The 22,280-nt window shown below is 42.9% G+C and overlaps 2 protein-coding genes across 3 annotated transcripts in view; one reads left to right on the plus strand and one right to left on the minus strand.

The window, feature by feature from the left end:
• MAK (male germ cell associated kinase) overlaps positions 1-22,280 on the plus strand; it is a 303,103-nt gene that overhangs the window by 160,098 nt on the left and 120,725 nt on the right. The window lies entirely within an intron of this gene.
• The window catches only part of GCNT2 (glucosaminyl (N-acetyl) transferase 2 (I blood group)), an 83,443-nt gene that overhangs the window by 5,753 nt on the left and 55,410 nt on the right, over positions 1-22,280 (minus strand). For both annotated transcript variants that reach the window (XM_025917308.2, XM_025917310.2), the window contains exon 2: positions 1,671-1,763. In XM_025917308.2, the coding sequence (XP_025773093.1) occupies positions 1,671-1,763 (93 nt within the window). The remainder of the gene's footprint in view (positions 1-1,670; positions 1,764-22,280) is intronic.

The following is a 22,280-nucleotide window of genomic DNA, read 5'->3' on the forward strand; positions in this document are numbered from 1 at the left end:
CTCCAGACTCGCAGGCACTGTTCTGCCTCCTCTGGGTTATGTCTTTTCTTTTCCCCATCTAGTGGTTTGGGTGACAAACTGTTTTTAGGTTCGGAACCATATCAGGCTTTCAGATGTTCACGGCTAAGAGAAGAAAAATGAGACATTTGTCTCAGAGGCTTGGGCTACCCAAGCTGTGTACCCTCTGCAGGTTCCTGGCTTGGAGCTACTCTCATGGGCCCACCTGTCGTGTGATAAGTAAAGGTCCCTATAAAAATGGAAACCTGACTAGCTTGTACCTTGTCTATGGGGTAGGGCCTGGATACAGGTGAGGACAAGGAGAATGAGAGTAAGGTTCTAGGGAGGGGCAGGGCTTGGTGCTGACACACAGTACAGAAGCTTCCGTGGTAGAGGCCAGAGGCGCAAAGTAATGACGTCACAGGGGTCCCTGCCGTGGCGGCTGAAGTCTTCCAGTGTTACAGCTGGAGAGGAGGTGGAGAAACAGATCAGGTGACCACAGCAGTCCCACAGGGAGGATGACAGGGTTACAGGAGGACTGTGGAAAAGGCAAGACATCTCAAGTATTGGGACCTCGACTAATGGCGATGGTCTCTTTTCTGAAGAAGTCCCCCAGAGATCAAAGAGCAAAGCAACCTTCTCTCCACTCTCTTCCTGCTCCAAGGAGGGCAGGCTGTGATGAGAATGCAGGCAGGGGCGGGAGATGTCCTGTGGGGAAAATGTTGGCTGATTAAGATGAAGATGTTGGAGAGCAGGGTGTATGGGACGTGAGGGTGTTGCCATCTTCAGCGGATGGGGACCTCAGGAAGACATGAGAAGGGGGTGCGGTGTAAATCTGAGAGCCTTTAAAGAGGAAATCAAGTGAAAATGAGGTCACATAGGATGGGACCTGATTCTATATGGGTGGTGTCAGTATAAAAAGAGATTGGGACAGAGACGCACACAGAAAGAAGACCACGTGAGGACCCGGGAAGAAGGCGGTATCTCTAAGCCTCTCAGACGAAACCAAATTTACAGACACCTTGATCTCGAACTTCGAGCCTGCAGAACTGGGAGGGAATAAGTTCCTGTTATTTAAGCCATCCGGTCATTCATCCTACTGAATGAATACCATGCTGAGTAGGTACCAGACAGTGTGAATGGAACGTATGCCAGGGCTGATAAAAACCCTTCTTTAGAAAGTTCTATCGCAGGGGCACCTGGGTGCCTCAGTCGGTTAAGCGCCCGACTCTGCGTTTCGGCCCAGGTCGTGATCTCACGGTTCTCAGGTTGGAGCCCTGCGTTGGACTCTGTGCTGGCAGCGTGGAGCCTGCTTGGGTCTGTGGTGAGACCATGACGTCACTTCTCATCCTGACCACTTCCCCTCCTAACCACCACACTCCCAAAAGAAAGAGAAATAAATCATGTGAAGACAGCAGAAACCAGCAAGAAAATACCATTATAAGTCGAGCCCACCTCTCAACCCCCTCAGGAATCATGAGCTGGAGCATGTCGGCGAGACCCCGAAGTCTCCTTTTCAAGGCCCATGTCTTAAAGCCTCTAGCTACTCCGGGAACTCGGATTGTTTTAAATACACAAGCAGTTCTGTCCGCGAGAACCCCTGTATTCCACAGCTACCTCCATGCCAACACCAACAAGCAGTGTGGCCTCAAAGAGTGAAGTGAGTGCCTCACCATGGCAGCCGCCGTGTTTATCTTCCATGTCGATCCACTTTATAGCCCTGAGGTTACCGGTCCACGATGCATTTGGCATGGAGCCCGGGACACCTGCAACATTGATAAGGGAGAAAAGCAGACATGAGAACCAAGACAGAAGGGTGTCGATCGCATCAGTGAAGCCTCCACATCATGTTCACTTTTTCACTACGTTATCTTTCGCGTTAGATTTTCCATCACTGGTGTAAGACCTCAGAAGCTCGTGGTGTGAGTAGCTGATGATTATAAGCTCTGCCTTGCTACCAGTAAAAATACATACGCACATATAGGTGGTTTTTCATAATGCGTGCCCAAGCCTGCAAAATAGAGGTTAAGAAATACCGTAGCAGGAAACCATAATGCAGATGGACAAGTTGAGGAGTTTTGGGTCATCTCTCAATGGCCTTGAGCTGAATTCACTTTCAATCCTAATATTACAGCTATTTCAGACTTTCCATGTGACCTCGATCTTAAAATGAAAGCTCAGGAAACAGGCTACCCTAGGTGCTAAGCACTAATTAAGTGAACTTGCAGTATGAGGCATACAGAAGGGAAATATCTTGCTTACTACATATAAACTCAAACAAATCCCTTAACACACGATCCTTCTTTATTTGTTAAAGTGCTTCTTGAGCATTTGGTGTTGCCGAGCATTGTGTGAGGCCCTGGGAACAGAGAAAGAGGAGACAAGACGTGATTGCCGGTCACCCAAAGAAGATGAACAGTTGACCCCAAGCAGGAAGTTGTGAGCTTTGAGTTTTTCCTAGGAAGACTGGTGTGCCCTGACCTCCCCAACTTCTCTATTTCTTTCAGGTGTTCTTTTGGCCAGACGTTTAGTTGCCGACCCACTACCCAATTAGTTACCGGATTCACCTTTGAAAAATAGGAAGCCTTGAAAAGAGGAGAGGACAGCTCTAGAGGGCGCCATCTTGCTAAGCAGGGCTTTTCCTCCTTGGCATTAGTGACACTTTAGGCTGGATAATTCATTGTTGTAGGGCCTCTCCCGGGTATTGTAAGATAGCAGCATCCCTGGATTCCACCCACCAGATGCCAGTAGTACACGCCCCCCAGTTGTGACCATTAAAAACATCTTCCGGTGTTGCCAAATGTCCCTGGGGTCGGGGGTGGGGGGCAGAACTGCCCCATTTGAGAAACACTGGGCTAAACTATTTTAAATAACGCTCTCTATCTCAGTAACTTTTGCCTACTCCTATCGAATAGTTTTACCCCAAGGTTCCCATCATTGGAAAGTAAGTACGTGGGAATCAAATGCAAATACAACAAAAGAAGAAATATTTTGCTTCATAAGAGCTCCGGCAATTTTCACCAGTGCGCAATGTAATCTGAATGTGATTCTAATGTATTGACATAGGTATGACATGTGTACTCAAACGGTAACAGTCCCTCCCTACAAGATCTGGTAGGCTGAATAATACCACTCCCCTCGACATACGCTCAAAGAAGTCCAAACCCTGATCTCTGGAACCTGATAATATGTTATGTTACAGGTGAAAGAGAATTCAGTTTGCTAATCAGCTGACCTTAAAATAGGGAGATTATTTTGAATTATCAAGGTCAGTGCAATGCAATCACAAGGGTCTTTAACAGTAGAAGAGGGAGATAAAGAGTTAGACTTTTTTTTACTATTTAAACGTAGAGGAATGGGGTAAGGACCACGGTCATTAGAAGCTGAAAAAGGCCCAGACCCTACAGAAAGGAACGGAGACCAGCCAACGTTTTGGTTTTAGTCTGGTGAGACCGTGTCAGAATTCTGTCCTACAGAACTGTATCATAATACATTTATGTTGTTTAAGCTGCTAAGTCCGTGGTAGATTGTTACAATGGCAAATAGAAAACTAATACACATACTAACTAGACAAAAACTTACTCAAGATGATAAGTATTTTTTCATAAGAAAAAAGAAACTGGGCAAAACCAATAATTTTCAAGAAGTTTAAGTGGATGGGCACATAAACATGTTTCCTCTTTAAAAACATTAATAAAAATGTGATTTTCAGAAGAAAAAAGCTCTGTTCTTCTGCCCTGATGTCACATGATAATTATATGATGCTCTGAATCAAGAATTGTACCAAGGTCTCCCAACCAAAATTAAATTATGCAAGCCTTTCCTGTAAATAGCATGAATCCTTACCCCCAAGGGCTCACTATAAGACTGATTCTTTTTTTCTTGTTGCCAAACTTGAAAAGTTTGCTTATAAATCTTGAGTAGTGAAGAAAAACACTATTTATTAAGCAATAATTTTTCCTATTGCTTTGATTTGCATTTATTACTTTAAAAACTACTTTAGCATTTGCCTTTCCCAAAAGAAACTTCTTTATTTTGTTCTTAGTACACATTTTAAAAGAATTCAGAATAAAACTTGCCTTGGTTGAGTTGGGGGTTGGGGGGAGGGCCATCCAGAAAACAAAGAGATAATTTGGTATATTTAATTGTGTCAGCAAGATTAGCTGACCTGGACGTGATTTTTTTATGATTATTTGTTTGTTTATTTGTTTTTATTAACTTTTTTTGGGGGGGGGGGAGGGGCAGAGAGAGAGGGAGACAGAAACTGAAGCAGGCTCCAGGCTCCGAGCTGTCAGCCCACAGCCTGACCTGGGCTTGAACTCACGAAACACAAGATCATGACCCAAGCCAAAGTTGAATGTTCAACTGACTGAGCCACCCAGGTGCCCCTACATGGATGTGATTTTTATGAGTCTATTTTGATTAAATAACTACAGCAGAAGAGGGTGAAGAACGCATTGCCATGAGAAAAAGTCCCTACCCTCCTTTACATTACATTTTTTTTTTTTACAAAACAAGATATTTTTTTCCCTCTCCTTTTCGTTAATACTGTTCACCAAAAACTGACTCTTTCTCAGAAACACATTCCTTATTCTAGAGATGGTGACATTTACAATTAATGACTGCTGTCTTTTTTTTTTTTTTCTTAATGTTTATTTATTTTTGAGAGAGAGACAGAGGGTGAGCAGGGCAGGGGCTGAGAGAATGGGAGACACAGAATGGGAAGCAGGCTCCAGGCTCTGAGCTGTCAGCACAGAGCCCAACACGGGGCTCAAACCCACAAGCTGTGAAATCATGACCTGAGCTGAAGTCGGATGCGTAACGGACTGAGCCACCCGGGTGTCCCATAATGGCTGCTTTAATGTCTTTAAAGTAAACACATAGCACGTGTGAACCTCCTGCTCATGAAATTATAAACCTCAACTTCTATACTTTCTGTTTAATGACAAATCTCCAACATGCCTGTTTAAATACTACTCATATTCGTGCCTACAAAAATTATAGTTTGAAAAATAGAATCGGAGAGGGGCGCCTGAGCGGTTCGGCTGGTTGAGTGTCAGACTCTTGATTTCGGCTCAGGTCATCATCCCAGGGTTGTGGGATCGAGCCCCGAGTCAGGCACTGCACTGAGTGTGGAGCCTGCTTGGGCTTCTCTCTTTCACTCTCTCTTTCTGCCCCTCCCCTGCTCACGCACGCGCGCTCTCTCTCTCTCAAATACATAAAATGAAAAAAAAAATTGAAAGGAAAAAAGTAGAACCAAGGAGACGGACAAAGTCAAATTCTATTTTGTCTTTTCTTGCAAAGAATCCTTCCTGAGGCACAGGAATAACTGGCAGGAGTGGGCAGAGCCCCTAGCGTTGCAAGTGTGGTGGTTGTCGGACTGGGCACCCCCTTGGTGCTTGTTAGAAACACAGACTACCAGGCCCCACCCAGACATCCTGCACCAGAATCGGCATCTTCACAAGATCCCCAGAGGAGCCTGGCACACAAGGAAGTCTGAGAAGCCCTGGGCTATCACCGACATTGCAAAGAGGACAGAGTTCCTGTGTCTCCTCGCCTTGAAGTCCCTCCCTCAGACTTCAGCAGGTTTCCAGTTAGCTTCTCTCTCCCCTTTCCTCACACTTTGCCCTTGGGAAGGAATCCCGTACTGTGTACCTTCCATCCTTTGGTTAATTTAACAAACTCGTCCCCATGGCCAGGAATACGTGTGTTTGAGAAGACCTCTCAAGTCACTTCCTTGGAGACGATCAGCCTCCTCCGTGTGAGGAGAAGCCATGTTGAACAGAAGACCAGTCTGCACTGTGCCTTGACCTCACAGCATTTGGCCCACCGGGGATTTTCAGTCAATGTTAAAGGGGTCAATGAGTGCCCATGGTCAAGGGTTGCCCCTCAACTCGGTCTTCAGAGATGGCGGTAGGACCGCTTAGCTTGGGTGTCGACAGGACAGGCCTGCTTGCCACCTTGGTTTTCCAACAGGCCACTGTACTTTAAGGTGTAATCATGTTCTACCTCTTGATATCAAAAAGTACTTATTCAATTCTCTCAGCCAAGGCCAACCAGCTTCAGTTTGCCTTCCAGCAATTGTTTAAGTGGCCACCAATCACTTATTCTCCACATCCGTCCTACTGGTGCAACTAGCTTCGGGAAGTGATAAGACCCTCAACAAGACTTCTGGTCACAGCTCGAATATCAGCTCATTGTGAATACTTTGCAGGCATCGCTTGATTATTATTTTGAGGAGATAATGGCAAGCAAGAGATTGAATGGTCTAAATGTGCCATGTGACCACTATTCAGTAAGTGAAGGTGCCTTGGGTTAAAACATACATGGAGACCCCAAAGCTACTGATCCCATCACTTGGGCCAATATCCAGATGCTCCTTCTCTTCTAAAAGTGTCCACTAAGCATAACTATTTCCTGTTTTTCTCCCAGAGATTGACCCAAGGCAGAATCATCTACCACCCCCCTCCCCATGGAATACACTGGCCTTCCCGCTGGGATTGGGGAACTTAATTATTATCCCAGCTTTGTTGCTAACCAGCTATGTATGCTGGAACACCATTTAACATCACATAGTCTCTCTTTCAAATGAAGCATAGATCACATCAGTGGTTGTTCAACCTTTTACACATTTTTTAAAATTTTGTTTTATTTAATTTTTTTGAGAGAGAGAGAGAACACACACATGCAAGCACAGGAGGGACAGAGGGAGAAGGAGAGAGAGAATCCCAAGCAGGCTCAGTGCGGAGCCTGACTCCAGGCTTGATCTCACAACCATGAGATCATGACCTGAGCCAAAATCAAGAGGTGGGACGCTTAGCCCACTGAGCCACCCAGGTGCTCTGATTTTTCAACCTTTTAGATTGCAATCTACAGAAAAACAATTTATTTTATTTTATTTTCAGAGAGAGAGAGAGAGAGCACAAGCCGGGGTGGGGGGCAGGCGGGGAGAGAGAATCCCAAGCACACTCCAAGATGTCAGCGCAGAACCCAAAGTGGGGCTCGAACTCACAACTGTGAGATCGTGACGAGCAGAAATCAGGAGTCAAATGCTTAATCGACTAAGCCACCCAGGCACCCCAAAACAATCATATACCATCATATGCATACATACATATGTAAAGTAAATGAAAGTTTCGCAAATTACTCAGGCTTATTACATGTAAGTAAGGCACTTGTTTATTTTATGTTATTTTTTCATAATAAAATTCTGGTCAAACTGACTCAAGTGATTTCTGGAACCACTAAATGGGAAATAGTGCTGTTTTAAAAATACTGTACTGGGGGAACCTGGGTGGCTCAGTAGGTTAAGCATCCAACTCTTGGTTTCAGCTCACGTCACTTTCTCACAGTTTCATGAGTCTGGGCCCCACATCAGGCTCCGTAATGACAGTGCGGAAGCTGCTTGGGATTTTCTGTCTCCCTTTCTCTCTGTCCCTCCCCCATTCTTGCTGTCTCTGTCTCTCTCAAAATAAATAATAAACCTTAAATTAAAAAAAAAAACATAAATAAAAATACTTTACTTGATGACTGTGTCATTATTACTGCTGTTATGATTATGATTATTATTGTGCAGGATTCTGGGAGGGTAGTTATGAGGTATTATGGATAAAGTCTACCCTCCATTCCTAAGCGTCCTAGGAAGGGTCTATTTTGCATTATTTCTAGGAAGGGGCAAACAGAATACACCGATATTATCAGAGGAACCAGCTTAAACTATAAAATCCAATTCTCTGATTTGCTCTTCATAGGCTAATGTAAACAAAAGATTTGAGATAAATTTACAGAGTAACCAAGACTGTCTTTCTTGGAGCTTAGCCATTATTAGTCAAATAAGTGCCTTTGTTGAATAAATGAACACGGTTCTTTGAAATGCAAACTTTATTTACATTGACTTGACTTTCTCCTTATTGTTCTTAGGCAGTGCGGTTTGCGAGACCTCCATGTGGTAACAATTCCAGCAACTGCTTACTCCTTAGGCTCAGATATATACTTTTCAACTTACCAAATTTTGTTTTTACGTGTCAAAAGTCAATGCTAATGCCAATGTACAGACAAGGGTTTTCTCACAAGTTAATGGTGGTGCTGTAAATCGGCATGACTCTGGAAAAATCACTTTGGAAATACGTGGGGAAAGTCACCATCGCCCTCAATTCCCTTTGGCCCTTTAAACCAATAGCTTCACAATAAGCTAAGGAAATCATTTTTTAAGTGTTTATATATGAAGGTGTTTGACATTATTTATACATAATGATTAACATCACAGGCTCTCAGGTCAGAGTCAACATTTCAAATCCTTATCTCTGCTATTACTGGCCGGGTGACCTTGAACAGTTAGGCAATCTCTATAAGACATCACACACTAATCTTCAAAACCTTACGGGGTTTTGTTAATGTTAAATAAAATAATGTATGTGTTGCGCTTAGCACAGTGCCTGGCATACTTGAAATAAATGGTTGAAAACATAATCTATTAAAATCATGGGGACAGGGTAGCTGTGGCAGAGATGGCTCCTTTACTATAACCGGAAGCAAGTTTACCAACTTCGGCGCTACTGACATTTGGGCTGGATAATTTGGGCTCTGGGGACTTTCCTGTGCACTGGAGGATGTATATATACCAGCATCCCTGGCCTTTACCCACCGGATGCTACAAAGCAGTCCCCATCCCTGTGCCTCCTACTCCCCACTCCTCACCCCCCACCCCCATGACGACCCAAAACGTCTCCAGATGTTGCCAAATGTCCCCCAGAGGGCAAAACTGCCCCTGACTGAGAGCACAAAATTGTCCACTATTAATAAAATCACGAACAAATATTTGCATGTAAAATGACCATATAGTTTTTAGTTTATAAAACTTTCTTCGATGGCACTGCTTTTATATTTTTAATGAGTTTATTTACATACCTCTGAGACTTATCTGCTTTGCTGACCTAGGAATTGTACTTGTGAATATTTTAAGATTAAAGCAACAAAAGAAAAAGATGCACAGTGTTCAGTGGTGATTCGCCTTCACAACAACAACAACAACAAAATGGAAAATTATCTAGGAAGTGGGAAATGTACCGTTAAGTAACTTGTAGCCTTTTTGTCTCATTTGTTAATTATGGTCATATTTAGCCATAAAAAGATACATTTTTGGTTGTTGTTCATTAATCACTTAGGATCTGTAACACACAAACTTACTAAAAGAGATCCTGCTTTGTTTCAGGTGGATGTTTTCTAGAGCTCTGCAGTCTGAGACAATGGCATAGTATCCTTAAAACAACATCACCGCATTCAGCTCAGATAATTGCCAACAAACTGACTCACCTTTGGTTGTAAAAGGAAAAGATGAAATGAGTAAAGGAAAAAAAAACCCAGAATTGTATTTTATTTTTTTTAATGTTTATTTATCCATCCTGAGAGAGAGAAACAACTGGAGGGAAGGGCAGAGAGAGAGGGGGAGGGGGAGGGGGGAGAGAGAGAGAGAGAGAGAGAGAGAGAGAATCCCAAGCAGGCTCTGTGCTATCACAGCTCTACACTGGACTCGATCCCAGGACCCTGGGATCATGACCTCAGCCAAAATCAAGAGTCAGATGCTCAACCGACTGAGCCACCCAGGTGCCCTTAAAAAAACCGGAATCTTAGACTCAAAAGGCTTTTAGAAATTTTAGTATGTTTCAATATTTTAATATATTCCTTCTCATTGGCATGCCATGTAAACTAGAGCCTAGGAAATTTAAGTGAATTGCCCAGGAGTGTGGATGTGCTAAATACCTTGTTGATTTTGTTTCAAGATAATTCACCCAATTATTCAGTTTTCCCGAATGCTTCCTATGTTCTAGAATAGATGCTGAGGGTAGAGCTATGAACGAGATGTCCTTGGAGCTGTTGGCCTAGAGTATTCAGAAATTATATATTTATTAATATTTTTCTGAGTAGCCCGAACCCTCCCCTCAAGAGGGGAGGTGTCGGATTACTTTGAACTGTCTGCCTTGTGTCTGTTTTTTCAAGCCACTTGGAGATGCTAAACCCACCAATCACTCATCCCCGACAAACGAAAGCAAATTCACACTTGGCCATCATCCCAAACCTCTCCTGTGGGTGCCCATTCTACCTCTTACTAGAATTCTGTCTCCTCGCTCCGTTTCTCATTTTACCACTGCTTCTGCTCCCCCTAGACCCAGTTTAACATTTATCTCCTCTCCCAAAAGCTTGACTCTCAACTAGCATTTTTAATTTCCTGCTTTGGATGGCCGCCAATCAAGCAGCTCGCCCCAGCAAGCTCCCCAGAACCGAAATTATAGATCACATTCAGGCCACTTGGACCACATTATAGGTCACATTCAGCCAGGACGATGCCAGAATACTGACCATGACGCAGAAGGACTGTTGCCATCTTGTCCCCAGACTACAAACAGCAAACTGGCCGCATGCGATCGATCGTAGGCCTGTTTGGTTCGACCCTCACAGAAGTGTGGGTTGAACACTGAAAAAGAAAAAAAAAATTTCCCCACGGAAGTTTAGATTGCCAGTGTCCCTCGACAACAATTCACTGGGGCTTTGAGAAGCCGGGGATTCTCCTACTGCCCTGTTCCCCACCATGCTTCACTCACTCATATTGTCTACCTGGCCCTGTCAACGCGTAGTTTGTAAAAGTGGGTTCCCAGACCTCGTCTTTCACATTGCCCACCTCATCATGCATCGCTGTCCACGCGCACCTGGCGGTCCCGCCACCCTCGGGGGAATTCCTAAATTGGTCTCCCATTTTCAGCGGTCAGGGGTAAGGCTCAGACATTAATGTTTTTCAACACGTCCCCATAATCTTAAGGTGTAGCCAGGGTTGAGAGCGCCTGTCTTTCACAGAATATTTTATTGAACATCCCTTCATAGGGGTAAGACTTTTTAGCTTCTAAAACGCCACGCGTTGTGCCTCAGTAAGGAGAGATTTTCTTTTTCACCAAAGAAAGCAAGTTAAAGTTTTAGAGACTCTAAAAGTACAGAACACTCCAAAGGGACCAGTTATGTTCCAGCTGCCCAAAATTAGTCACCGTGGCACCTTTGCCTTGTGAATATTTCCTTCTTGTCCTCTTAAAAATATTATCCTATCGTTGGTGAAAAATTGAACCCTGGTTATGGGAATGGAGACATATAATGCGTAAAAGCACAAAGAACAAAACTGAAAAGTTAACACAAAACCCAACACCACACCATCCTACACCTACTGGTAACAACCATTACGAAAACATTATTTCACAAGAAACAACAAGTGTTGGTGAGGATATGGAGAAAAAGGAACCCTCTTGCACTGTTGGTGGGAAAGCACACTGGCACAGTGTCCTCAAAGGTTTAAAAATGGAACTACCTTATGATCTAGCAATTCTGCTACCGGGTATTTACCCCCCAAATGCAAACACATTAATTTATGCACCCCAGTGTTTATAGCAGCATTATTTATATAGCCAAATTACAGAAGCAGTCCAAACGTCCATCAGTTGATGAACAGGTATATCTACATATGAAGGATTATTACTCAGTCATAAAAAAGAATGAAATCTTACCATATGCCATGACAAAGGTGGAACTGGAGGGTGAAATACTGAGTGAAAGAAGTCAATCAGAGGAAGACGAATACTGAATGATTTCACTCATGGGGAATTTAAGAAACAGAACAAATGCGCAAAGGGAAAAAAAAAAAAGAGAGAGAGAGAGAAATCAAGAAGCAGACTCTTCACTATTGAGAACAAAGTGATGGTCACCAGAGGAGCAGGGCTTGGGGGGGTTGAATTAAATAGGGGATGGGGATTAAGGAGGGCACTTGGGATGAGCACCAGATGATGTATGGAAGTGTTGAATCACTATGTTGTACACCTGAGACTAATGTAGCAATGTATGTTAACCATGGGATTTTTTTTTTTTAAAGAAAAAGAAAACATTATTTCATAAAGCATCTTCTTATACAAATAAATATTTCCATGTCACCTTAAGATTTCAACATAGCAGGGCACCTGGGTGGCTCAGTCGGTTAAGCATCTGACTTCGGCTCAGGTCATGATCTCGTGGTTCATGAGTTCGAGCCCCACATCGGACTCTGTGCTGACAGCTCAGAACCTGGAGCCTGCTCCACATGGTGTCTCCCTCTCTCTCTGCCCCTCCCCTGCTCGTGCTCAGTCTCTCTCTCAAAAATAAGTAAAAACATTAAAAAAAAAAAAAAAAGACTTCAACATATCTATTAACTAGTTGACTAACCTATATTGGATAATGATTGCAAATAACCCCACACAAGTGGCTTTTACCATTGAGATATATGGGTTGGGTTTCCTTAAATGAGTCTAGGCATTCCCTACACACGTGTTTACTGCTTTCTAAGGTTTATCAATTCAAAAAACGGTTACCTTAGGACTGAAGTTTTATTAGATTCTAGAAACTTGAGAGATTCTGTTATTTGCAGCATGTGAACATTAAGTACGGTAATTTTCTCTGTGATCTATTTGTTTAGACGTGTTTGTTTAGAGCTCCGTTCCCTTACATGATAAAGATTTCTCGTCAGGGCCATTTGCTATTGGAATCAACTGAGTATAGCATGCCCTGTACTGCTGTGTTGTCTGGGAAGAGGTTCTCAGCAAATCCATTAGACGAATTTTCATCTTGCCCAGGACACAGGGCCTTCTTCACCTTCAAAACAAGGCACCAGGCTACACCCAGTTGGACGTACATCAAGAATTCATTTGCAAGTGGTAGAACGTTTCCTCCAATTCCTTGTAAAAGCAACCAAATAAAAACCATGCCTGTTTAGGACTCTTGTCTGATTTTAATCCCTATTTTCAACCCAAGACAGGTCCAGAGGAGCTGAAGGTCCCTGATAAGTTGCATTTGTTGCTGCACGTACTGGGGTGTATATACAGGTTGCCAATTCTGGGAATTAAGTGCCTATCTATAGCAAGCCTAATCTTTTATACAGAACGGGACAAGTAGTTCTTCTGTTTACAGTATTCTTCTGCAAAAATGAGAAACATCTAAACAAACCTTCAAAAGAGAATGAACACGGGAGGAAGAGTCTTGGGATGTGCCCCGGATACATGGGGGAGGACCTCCCCCCCACCCCTACCCTGCCACCCCCTCACCCCATGGAGTTTGCAGCTGTTTTTAGAAATACAGAAAGCCACAGAGTAGGCCTAGCATTCTTCTGGAAACATCTCCTGAAGCTGAACATTTGGATAAAAGGCACTGGGCTGCAATTAGAAGTTACACAGCAACCCAAAGAAAGGCAGAAGTAATTTATGGGGGTGGGGATGGTTGTCACTTTTGGAAGTGACGGGGTTTTTTGGAGTACCAGCCTAACATGGGTTCTTGTGATGGTTACTCAGGTAAGGATCAGTTTGAGAGTTCAGTGGTCAATTCTAATAAGTGCAGTTTTGTCTATATGCAAAAGTTCAATAAAAAGTTTAAGAAAGTGGGGCGCCTGGGTGACTCAGTTGGTTAAGCGTCTGACTTCGGCTCAGGTCATGATCTCGCGATTTGTGGGTTTGAGCCCCGCGTCGGGCTCTGTCCTGACAGCTCGGAGCCTGGAACCTGCTTCGGATTCTGTGTCTCCCTCTCTCTCTGCCCCACCCCTGCTTGTGCTCTGTCTCTCCCTCTCAAAAATAAATAAAACATTAAACAAGTTTTTTTCAGTTTAAGAAAGTTATAGAATGTGTACGAAGGTGATAAAATAAAATGTGAGCCAAAGAAACATTGGCCCCTTCAGTTCCTTGCCCTTGTCTCTCGTCCTCCGCCCAGAGTCGTTTTAGGAATGGAAGTGCCTTGGGGCGCCTGGGTGGCGCAGTCGGTTAAGCGTCCGACTTCAGCCAGGTCACGATCTCGCGGTCCGTGAGTTCGAGCCCCGCGTCAGGCTCTGGGCTGATGGCTCAGAGCCTGGAGCCTGTTTCCGATTCTGTGTCTCCCTCTCTCTCTGCCCCTCCCCCATTCATGCTCTGTCTCTCTCTGTCCCAAAAATAAATAAAAAACGTTGAAAAAAAAATTTAAAAAAAAAAGGAATGGAAGTGCCAGTTTTGAGTTATCCAGCTGTGAGGTTTTGAGACCTCTATTCTTTTTTTTTTTTTTTTTTTTTTTTTAAATTTTTTTTTTTCAACGTTTATTTATTTTTGGGACAGAGAGAGACAGAGCATGAACGGGGGAGGGGCAGAGAGAGGGGGACACAGAATCGGAAACAGGCTCCAGGTTCTGAGCCATCAGCCCAGAGCCTGACGCGGGGCTCGAACTCACGGACCGTGAGATCGTGACCTGGTTGAAGTCGGACGCTTAACCGACTGAGCCACCCAGGAGCCCAATAAAAGATAAACTCTAAAGTCATCTACAAATCCAGACAAATCCTCTTCTGTATGAGTTTTTTTGTTTGTTTGATTTTCAGTAGGCTCCATGCCCAATGTGGGGCTTGAACTCATAATCTGGATTAAGGGTCCCATCCTCCACTGACTGAGCCAGCCAGGTGCTCCCTGAATGAGTTCTGATAAGAGATCATATTGGGATGTTGTGACGTGCTCATTAGGCTGTTCTTGTATGACTAACTGAAAGGACTCACAATGGAAGTTTTGTGAGTCGGTCATATGTGTTTCTGGAATAAAAGTGGAATTCAGTTTTTGTTATTCTTCCAATTAAGTTTGTGACATTCCCTCTATTTAAAGATCATCCTTGACTTACAATGGGGTTAAGTCCCAATAAACTCACTGTAAATTGAAAATATCAAGTTGAAAATACATTTAATACACCTAACCTATGGGACTTCAAAGCCTACACTAGACTACCTTAAATATGCTTAGAATGCTCATATTGCCTACGGTTGGGTAAGATCATCTAACACAAAACTTATTCGTAATACAGTGTCGACTCTCTCATGTAATTGATTGAGTACTGTATGGAAAGTGAAAAACAGAATGGTTGTGGGGTACCTGGGTGGCTCAGTCGGTTGAGCGTCCAACTTCAGCTCAGCTCACGATCTCACGGCTGGTGAGTTCCAGCCCCGCATCGGGCTCTGTGCTGACAGCTTGGAGCCTGGAGCCTGGATTCAGATTCTGTGTCTCCCTCTCTCTCTGCCTCTCCCCTGCTCACACTTTGAGTTCTACAAAATCTTCCAGATCCTTGGTAGTAATCTCAGAAGCCTCTGCATCTTGGGAAACTGCCTTCTCCCAGAGCCTGTTGTCTCTTAATGCGGACGATTGGGTGGAATCAAAAAATCAAAACAAAACAAAAAAACCTTGACAGTTTTTAATACTTACTAGGCACCATGCGGCATTTTCAGCAACTGATATTATGACACGTAATTTACTTATAACGGTAGTACTATTATGGTCCCCATTTTACAAATACAGAAACTGAAATTCAGAGTGATTACATAATTTGCCTCACATTGTATACACTAGGAATCTGCAAAGCTGCACTCGAAGCCAAGTAGTCTGGTTCCAGAGAGCCTCTTCCCCTCCCCCACAGTTCATACACGACCCAGCCTCTGTCTCGCACAGCATTTATAAGCACGCCCCCCAAATACCCTCCAGAAACAAGGAGAAATGTGCTATATTAAAACAGCCAGGCAAATGGGGATATTGTGTTAGTACTCGGTACACAATATCCTCATGTGGTCAGAATTTTATGGTACAAAAATCACTTCTCCCACTGCCTAAGGCGATTGGCCTGAGTTTCATTAAGTCATGGCAGGAGTGGTAGCTGGCATCTAGACAAGAACACAGTGACTGTGACAAGGAGAGAAATTCACTGCCCAGAGGCCATTGTTCCAGTAATCCCACTGGAAGGGGGGGGGGGGAGGGATGGAATTGGTCATAGAATCACCAATGGCCAAGCTGGGAGCTACATTCTCCATTATCTTGTAAATCATCAGCATTGTCTCCATTTTACATATGAGTAAATTGAAGCCCACATAGGATAACGTAACTGCTCAAGGTCATACACCAGGTACCTGAAACCTAAGCCTGTCTGCCTCTAAAATTTTTGCTCCTTCCACTGCATGCTCCAGAGTTAAAGCAAAATAATGCAGGAAAACTTTTTTGAGATTACCCAGTTCAATTTCCTCATTTTATAGAGAAGGAAACCGAGGCTCTAAGAGATGAAGTGACTTGTCTAGGGCCAAACAGCTAATCAAGTACAAGAGGCTAGAACCTAGAAGATAATTTTGTAATGTGCATATGTAGGTCACTGGCCTTTCTTACATGGTTCAGTGGCTGGAGTCTGAAGAACCTATGTGTTCTAATCCTTGAGTGTCTTTTGGGGCCATCCAAGACCTCATCCTTAGAGGCCATCCAGAGATTCTTCTGGCTCTTCTACAAACATTTTTGAAGAGAAATACTAGCAAGTCCTAGCCAATGCTGTGAAATGCATTATTTTCCAGATATATACATATGTATGTGTATATACATATATATACATACGTATGTGTATATACATATATACACATACGTATGTATATATACATATATATACACACCCACAGATGTATATATCTGGAGAATACATAATACATATATATATGTATTATGTATTTGGGGGAGGGAAATTGAATCAGAACTGCCCAATATACAATTCTTACTTTTTAATAAATTCCCAAACACCTTCCCAACTGTCTCCAATGTCCTAAAACCAAAATTAACTGAGGCTCAGTTTGGTTAAGTAATTCGGCTAGTGTCCTACAAGCTGACAAGGCTGGGATGCCTAAGTCTGTATTCTCCACACTGTCCTGCAAGATGAGAGAAACCTCGCACAAAGCTCAGAAGCTTGAAACCTGGGGAATCTCAGATTAAATGACATATGTGAAAAATTAACAAGATAATTAAACCCAACAGAGAAGGCTCTACGAGGACTTGTGATGGAAAATACATTAAGATTTAGCTGAAGGCAAAATTTTTCCTTCTGTCATTTCCAAAGTCAAACATACAGGGACTCATAAAATAGAAAGATGGTCAACTTGGCCTTTTTTTTTTTTTTTTTTTTTCCTAAATAGAGGAAGCAGTATACAGTAGCAACAAGAGATGAAAAAAAAGCATCTCTAAACACTGCCCATGAACAGTCTATGTCACCAATCAGCTTACTACTCTTAGTAACATTCTCTACCCATCTTCCCTACAGAAAGAGGGAGGCCAAGAGAATGGACATTGTTAGCAATCATTATTCTGACTCTTGCTTCTAATGCTTACAGAATTTGTAGATTCAGCTTTGTCCATTAAAAAAAATTAAAGAAGAAGAAGAAGAAGAAGAAGAAGAAGAAGAAGAAGAAACAGAAGAAGAAGAAGAAGAAGAAGAAGAAGAAGAAGAAGAAACAGAAGAAGAAGAAGAAGAAGAAGAAGAAGAAGAAGAAGAAGAAACAGAAGAAGAAGAAGAAGAAGAAGAAGAAGAAGAAGAAGAAGAAGAAGAAACAGAAGAAGAAGAAGAAGAAGAAGAAGAAGAAGAAGAAGAAGAAACAGAAGAAGAAGAAGAAGACGAAGAAGGAGGAGAAGGAGAAGAAACAAAAGAAGAAGAAGAAGAAACAGAAGAAGATGAAGAAAAAGAGGAGGAGGAGGAGGAGGAGGAGGAAGAAATCGTAGTCTGGTTGATGTAACATATCCTAAAAGTTTAAGTTGGATACAAAGAGTTTCACTTTTCAGCAAATCATTATTATGGGATACATAGAAAGCCTTAGCCTGGACTATTGGAATGTTATATTTCCTTTGAAAAGAAGCAGCTTACTCATTTCTGAAAACTGGAGTCTACTCCATGATTTTCTATAAATCGTGTTTTCTTGGTTTGAGTTTGTGTGGTAGTTGTCAAAGCTGGTCAGTGGGCACGAGAGGGTTATGGTGGTGTGTGTTGGTGAATTTCATGTTAGAGTTTATAAATTATCCCGGTGTAAGCAGCTAGGAGGGACGACGTCTGTTTTAACTTTGAGGAAGTTGAACGCCCAAAATGGGAAGGATGTGGCTGGGCCAGCAAAAACCTGCACAGAGTGATTGTGAAAAAGCTCTCATTTCTTTCAGGTCCTTGCCATGCTGATTTCCTTTCCTGAGAAATTATATTATGTTCCACATAAATACTGCCTTAAGTCCCTTCGGGTTCACGGTATGGCTTAAGAAAACAAAACAACCTATGAATCCCAATCCCCGTTTCTTTCCCATGATGTGATTGCAAAAATAAAGTCCTGAAGACACTGTCGACATCCTTTGAATTTTCGAGGAAATGCTTCTCACGGAGGATACTTCACAGTGTTGGTGGGAGGATGAAGTAGGCGGTGTTAGTAGTTTCAAAAATTACACCCAGTAACATTAAGGGAAATCAAAGTTAGAAAGAATGAGTACCCATCCCAGCAAATTAAGCTGGTACATGGTGGTGGAACTGTAGTGTAGACCCTGGTAAGAATGTATTTAAATTTTATCTTATTGAGGATCCTCTTGTTCCTACGTAGACAAACTCTTTGTTTTTTATTGTTATAATTTTTTTTATTTTAGAGAGAGAGCATGGGAGTGAGGAAGAGGGGCAGAGGGAGAGGGAGAGAGAGGGAATCCCAAGCAGGCTCCTCGCTCAGTGCACAGCCCAACATGGGGCTGGATCCCACGACCCCGGGATCGTGACCTGAGCCGAAATCCAGGGTCGAATGCCCAATTCACTGAGCCACCCAGGCGTCCCTCAGTGGACAAATTCTTAACCTCTCACTTTACACTCAAGTTTTTCATTTCCTTCTCAGAACGGCTAAGAAGTAGCTGCTGTTACCATGACTGTAGAGATGAGAAGTTTGAGGTTAGGGTTACCCATGATCACCAAGCTAACAAGGGCAAAGCTAAAATTCATCAGCAGTTTTGCCTCGTTCCCGAGCCCAGGGGATATTTGCTCAATACGAATACTTCCCAAACGTCAGTTATTTGCACATCACTTTTATAACAGCCACTATAATGCAACCAGCATCACGCTTTTCCTTACATAGGCTCGCTTTCCTTTTCCCTGGTGACTGCCTTTTTTTCACGGTCAAGGAGAACCTCTGACGGAAATGAACAGAACCAACATTTGCCACCAATCTAAAAAGGGGCTAGTGTCTGTAAAAGATGGTCTCCACCAGTGGTTCTTAAAGTGCGCTTCCTAGACAAGAAGCATCAAGTCACCTGGGAGTTTGTTGGAAATACAGATTCTGGGGCTTGCCCCAGGCCTCCTGAATCAGAAAGTCTATGGGTAGGGCTCGGCTATCTGTGTTCCAACAGGCAGATCCTGGGAGTCCGTCTGAGAACCACTGCACTGTATACATTATCTTATTTAATACTCATAACTGCTCTGGGAACTAAGTGCTATACGTCATTCCCGTCATCGCAGATGGGTAAACTGAGGGTCAGCAGACACTAAAACCAGCAGCACATAGTTAGCAAATAAGGGCAGCCAGGGCTTAAACTCTGTTTGTCTGGCTCCAAAGCCTTTTCAGAGTATCACCTGGACTCAAAGGGGGATGGAAGGAGATGCCGTTGTAGTGGTTCAGAGAAATGGGGTTGAGACATTTAGGTTAAGAAGATAATTTTGACATTGATTATATATCTATTATGGCTTTGATACACAAAATAGTTTATTTTATTGCTTAAAGGGTCATTGAAATGCAATACTATGTTTTTGTTTAAAAAAAAAAAAGGCAACTGCTGCTTCTAGAAAATATTTGTCTTGGTCGAGATGATGCCAGGTTGAAAATTGGAAAAAATGGTCTTGCCACTTCTAAAATGGATGCTGTATTAATCCTTTGTGCTCGAATAAAGTCACATTAAGTTCAGCTTAGTGAATGTTTACCAATCATAACGGTATTTATACTTAATTAAATCTTCATATATACTTTAATCCAATTGCTTTTGTCTTGCAGAATGTTGTTCTAGAGATTAGGAATTAAAAGCTAACCGAGAGCAGTGTTTCTGCATTCTTTCCTTCACGGGGGTGGGGAGCAAAGTATGTTTGGGCACAGATTCCGCAGTAAAGATGATCCAAATATTATAGCATCACCAATGACCGGAAGCATCATAAATGATCCTTCAACTGCCTACAGCTTCGGCATAGCTCAACTATGTAGATTGTATGCAACCTGTCTAAAGTTTCTCGACTAGGAACTCAGCACGTTGTGATCCAGACTCATCCATCAGTCTAGGTACTCAAGAGCCAGAGTGAATTGTAAAATTTCAATCTTCCCCCAAATTTCTGGTCCTCAAAGGGTCTAGGTTTCCTCCATGAGGAAACACAAGCCAGAAGGCCCAAACCACCCAAACACAATATTTTAAAAATCATGTCCAAATTTATTACGCATATTTAATATTATGATCTGGCTATACAAACGTAGTATCGTTTTAAAATTCTGTTATATGGATAGGAACCCATGGAAGTTTCTGATTTATATAATTTTTTCCTTCAACCAGAATTCACCTCCATATTGATCAAATAAGTGTCAGTGTGGATTTTCATCTGGCCGCAGACACGCACAAATAGCTGTATGGTAGAGCCGACTGTTCCAATGACATTTTTTTTTTTTAATTTTTTTTTCAACTTTTATTTATTTTTGGGACAGAGAGAGACAGAGCATGAACGGGGGAGGGGCAGAGAGAGAGGGAGACACAGAATCGGAAACAGGCTCCAGGCTCTGAGCCATCAGCCCAGAGCCCGACGCGGGGCTCGAACTCACAGACCACGAGATCGTGACCTGGCTGAAGTCGGACGCTTAACTGACTGCGCCACCCAGGCGCCCCATCTAATGACATTTTTAAGACATGATCCTACCAGTCCATCAATATTTATAATTCTCAGTCACCGGCATGACTGAATGCATCCTTTGTGGTTCTAGAAACTGATTTCTAAACTTAGGCTGATGTACAGAGAACACAATGCATACTTTGAAAAACCGCTGCGACTGATCCAGCCACGCCCAGATTTAAGGGCCCGGCAGGTAACCTTTCGGGTAGAGAACACCTACCTTCTAAATAGCTCAGTGTTTACATCTGCTGGGAGCGACACCTGGAGAAATGTTTCAAGTTTCTTTCTATTGTCTTTTCTTAACCTTTCATTTCCTTATACCCGTGTTTCTTTCCCCCTAATCCAGTAGCGAAGGAGCAGCCCAGATCAAATGAAGACAGGAAAAGCCCACTGCACGAAAGGGGAGCAGGCCAGGAACCTAACAGCAATACTAACAGCGGGGCTGGACGGGCGCCAAGTTGGGGGAGAAACTCCAAACAGGCGCACGTAAGATGGAAACGAACTGCAGGCGTCCAGGTAGGGAGCAGGTGCTTTCTCTTGGAATCAGATGCGACTGCATGATGGGCCCGGGGTGGCTACCCGGAAACCAGATTTCTTAAGGAGGAACTTTGCCCTATGACATTCCGACTGGAACTCCAAGGCTTGCCAATGCTACAAGGTCTTTCTGATACTTTTATCTTCTCCTTCACTGATACCACGTGTTGGCCTAGGCTCTTGGGGCATTATACCTCCACGCGGTATCTTACCTACCATTTCTCTAACCCTTACTACCGAAAATTACGCCACCCCTTGTTTGGATCCAGGTGACAAATCGCTTCAAAATAAGGAAAACTAAAGCGTTTAAGTCAAAAGCAGCTTCCTAAATGTCGGCCGATGATCTGTGCAAATAAAGAACGCATTGTGTCGTCCTTTGTTTCTCGCTTACAGACAATAGGGGACCTGCTATAAAGATCATTTTTCTTCGTCTGTGTATTTGTGGGACAAAAAGAGTATATGTGGGGGCGCCTGGGGTGGTTCAGTCGGTAGAGCATGTGACTTGATCTCGGGCTTGTAAGTTCGAGTCCCACATTGGGTGTAGGGATTTCTTGTAAATACATAAATAAATAAATAAATAGATAGATGGACAAAATACTATTAAAAAAAAATGAACAGACAAAACAAAACTCATAGAATACAGAGATGGGTGGTTATCAGACAGGAAGGGGTCTGGGGGTGGGTAAAACGGGTGAAGGGGGTTAATTGCATAACGACAGGTGGTAACCAGACTTCTTATGTGGTCACCTTGTAGTGTGACCATAAATCAAATGATTATGTTGTACACCTGCAACTAATCCTATGCCAATGTTACCTCAATTAAAGAGAAAAAGGATGTGTACCGTTTTCCACGCAGGATGTTTCATTAATTTTATTTTCTGTAAACGTAGTAAAGTATCTCTGGAAGGACGTATAAGGCAGCAATCTATCAGGAACTGACGGAGTGCAAAATAAAGAGATCTGACACCTTTTGAATATATTTCCTGTTTTTTAGAAAGCTAACTTAAAAAAATGTTTTAAAAACA

This window comes from Puma concolor, chromosome B2, assembly GCF_028749965.1.
Source record: "Puma concolor isolate L17-30 chromosome B2, mPumCon1.1.hap2, whole genome shotgun sequence".
Classification (NCBI taxonomy): Eukaryota; Metazoa; Chordata; class Mammalia; order Carnivora; family Felidae; genus Puma; species Puma concolor.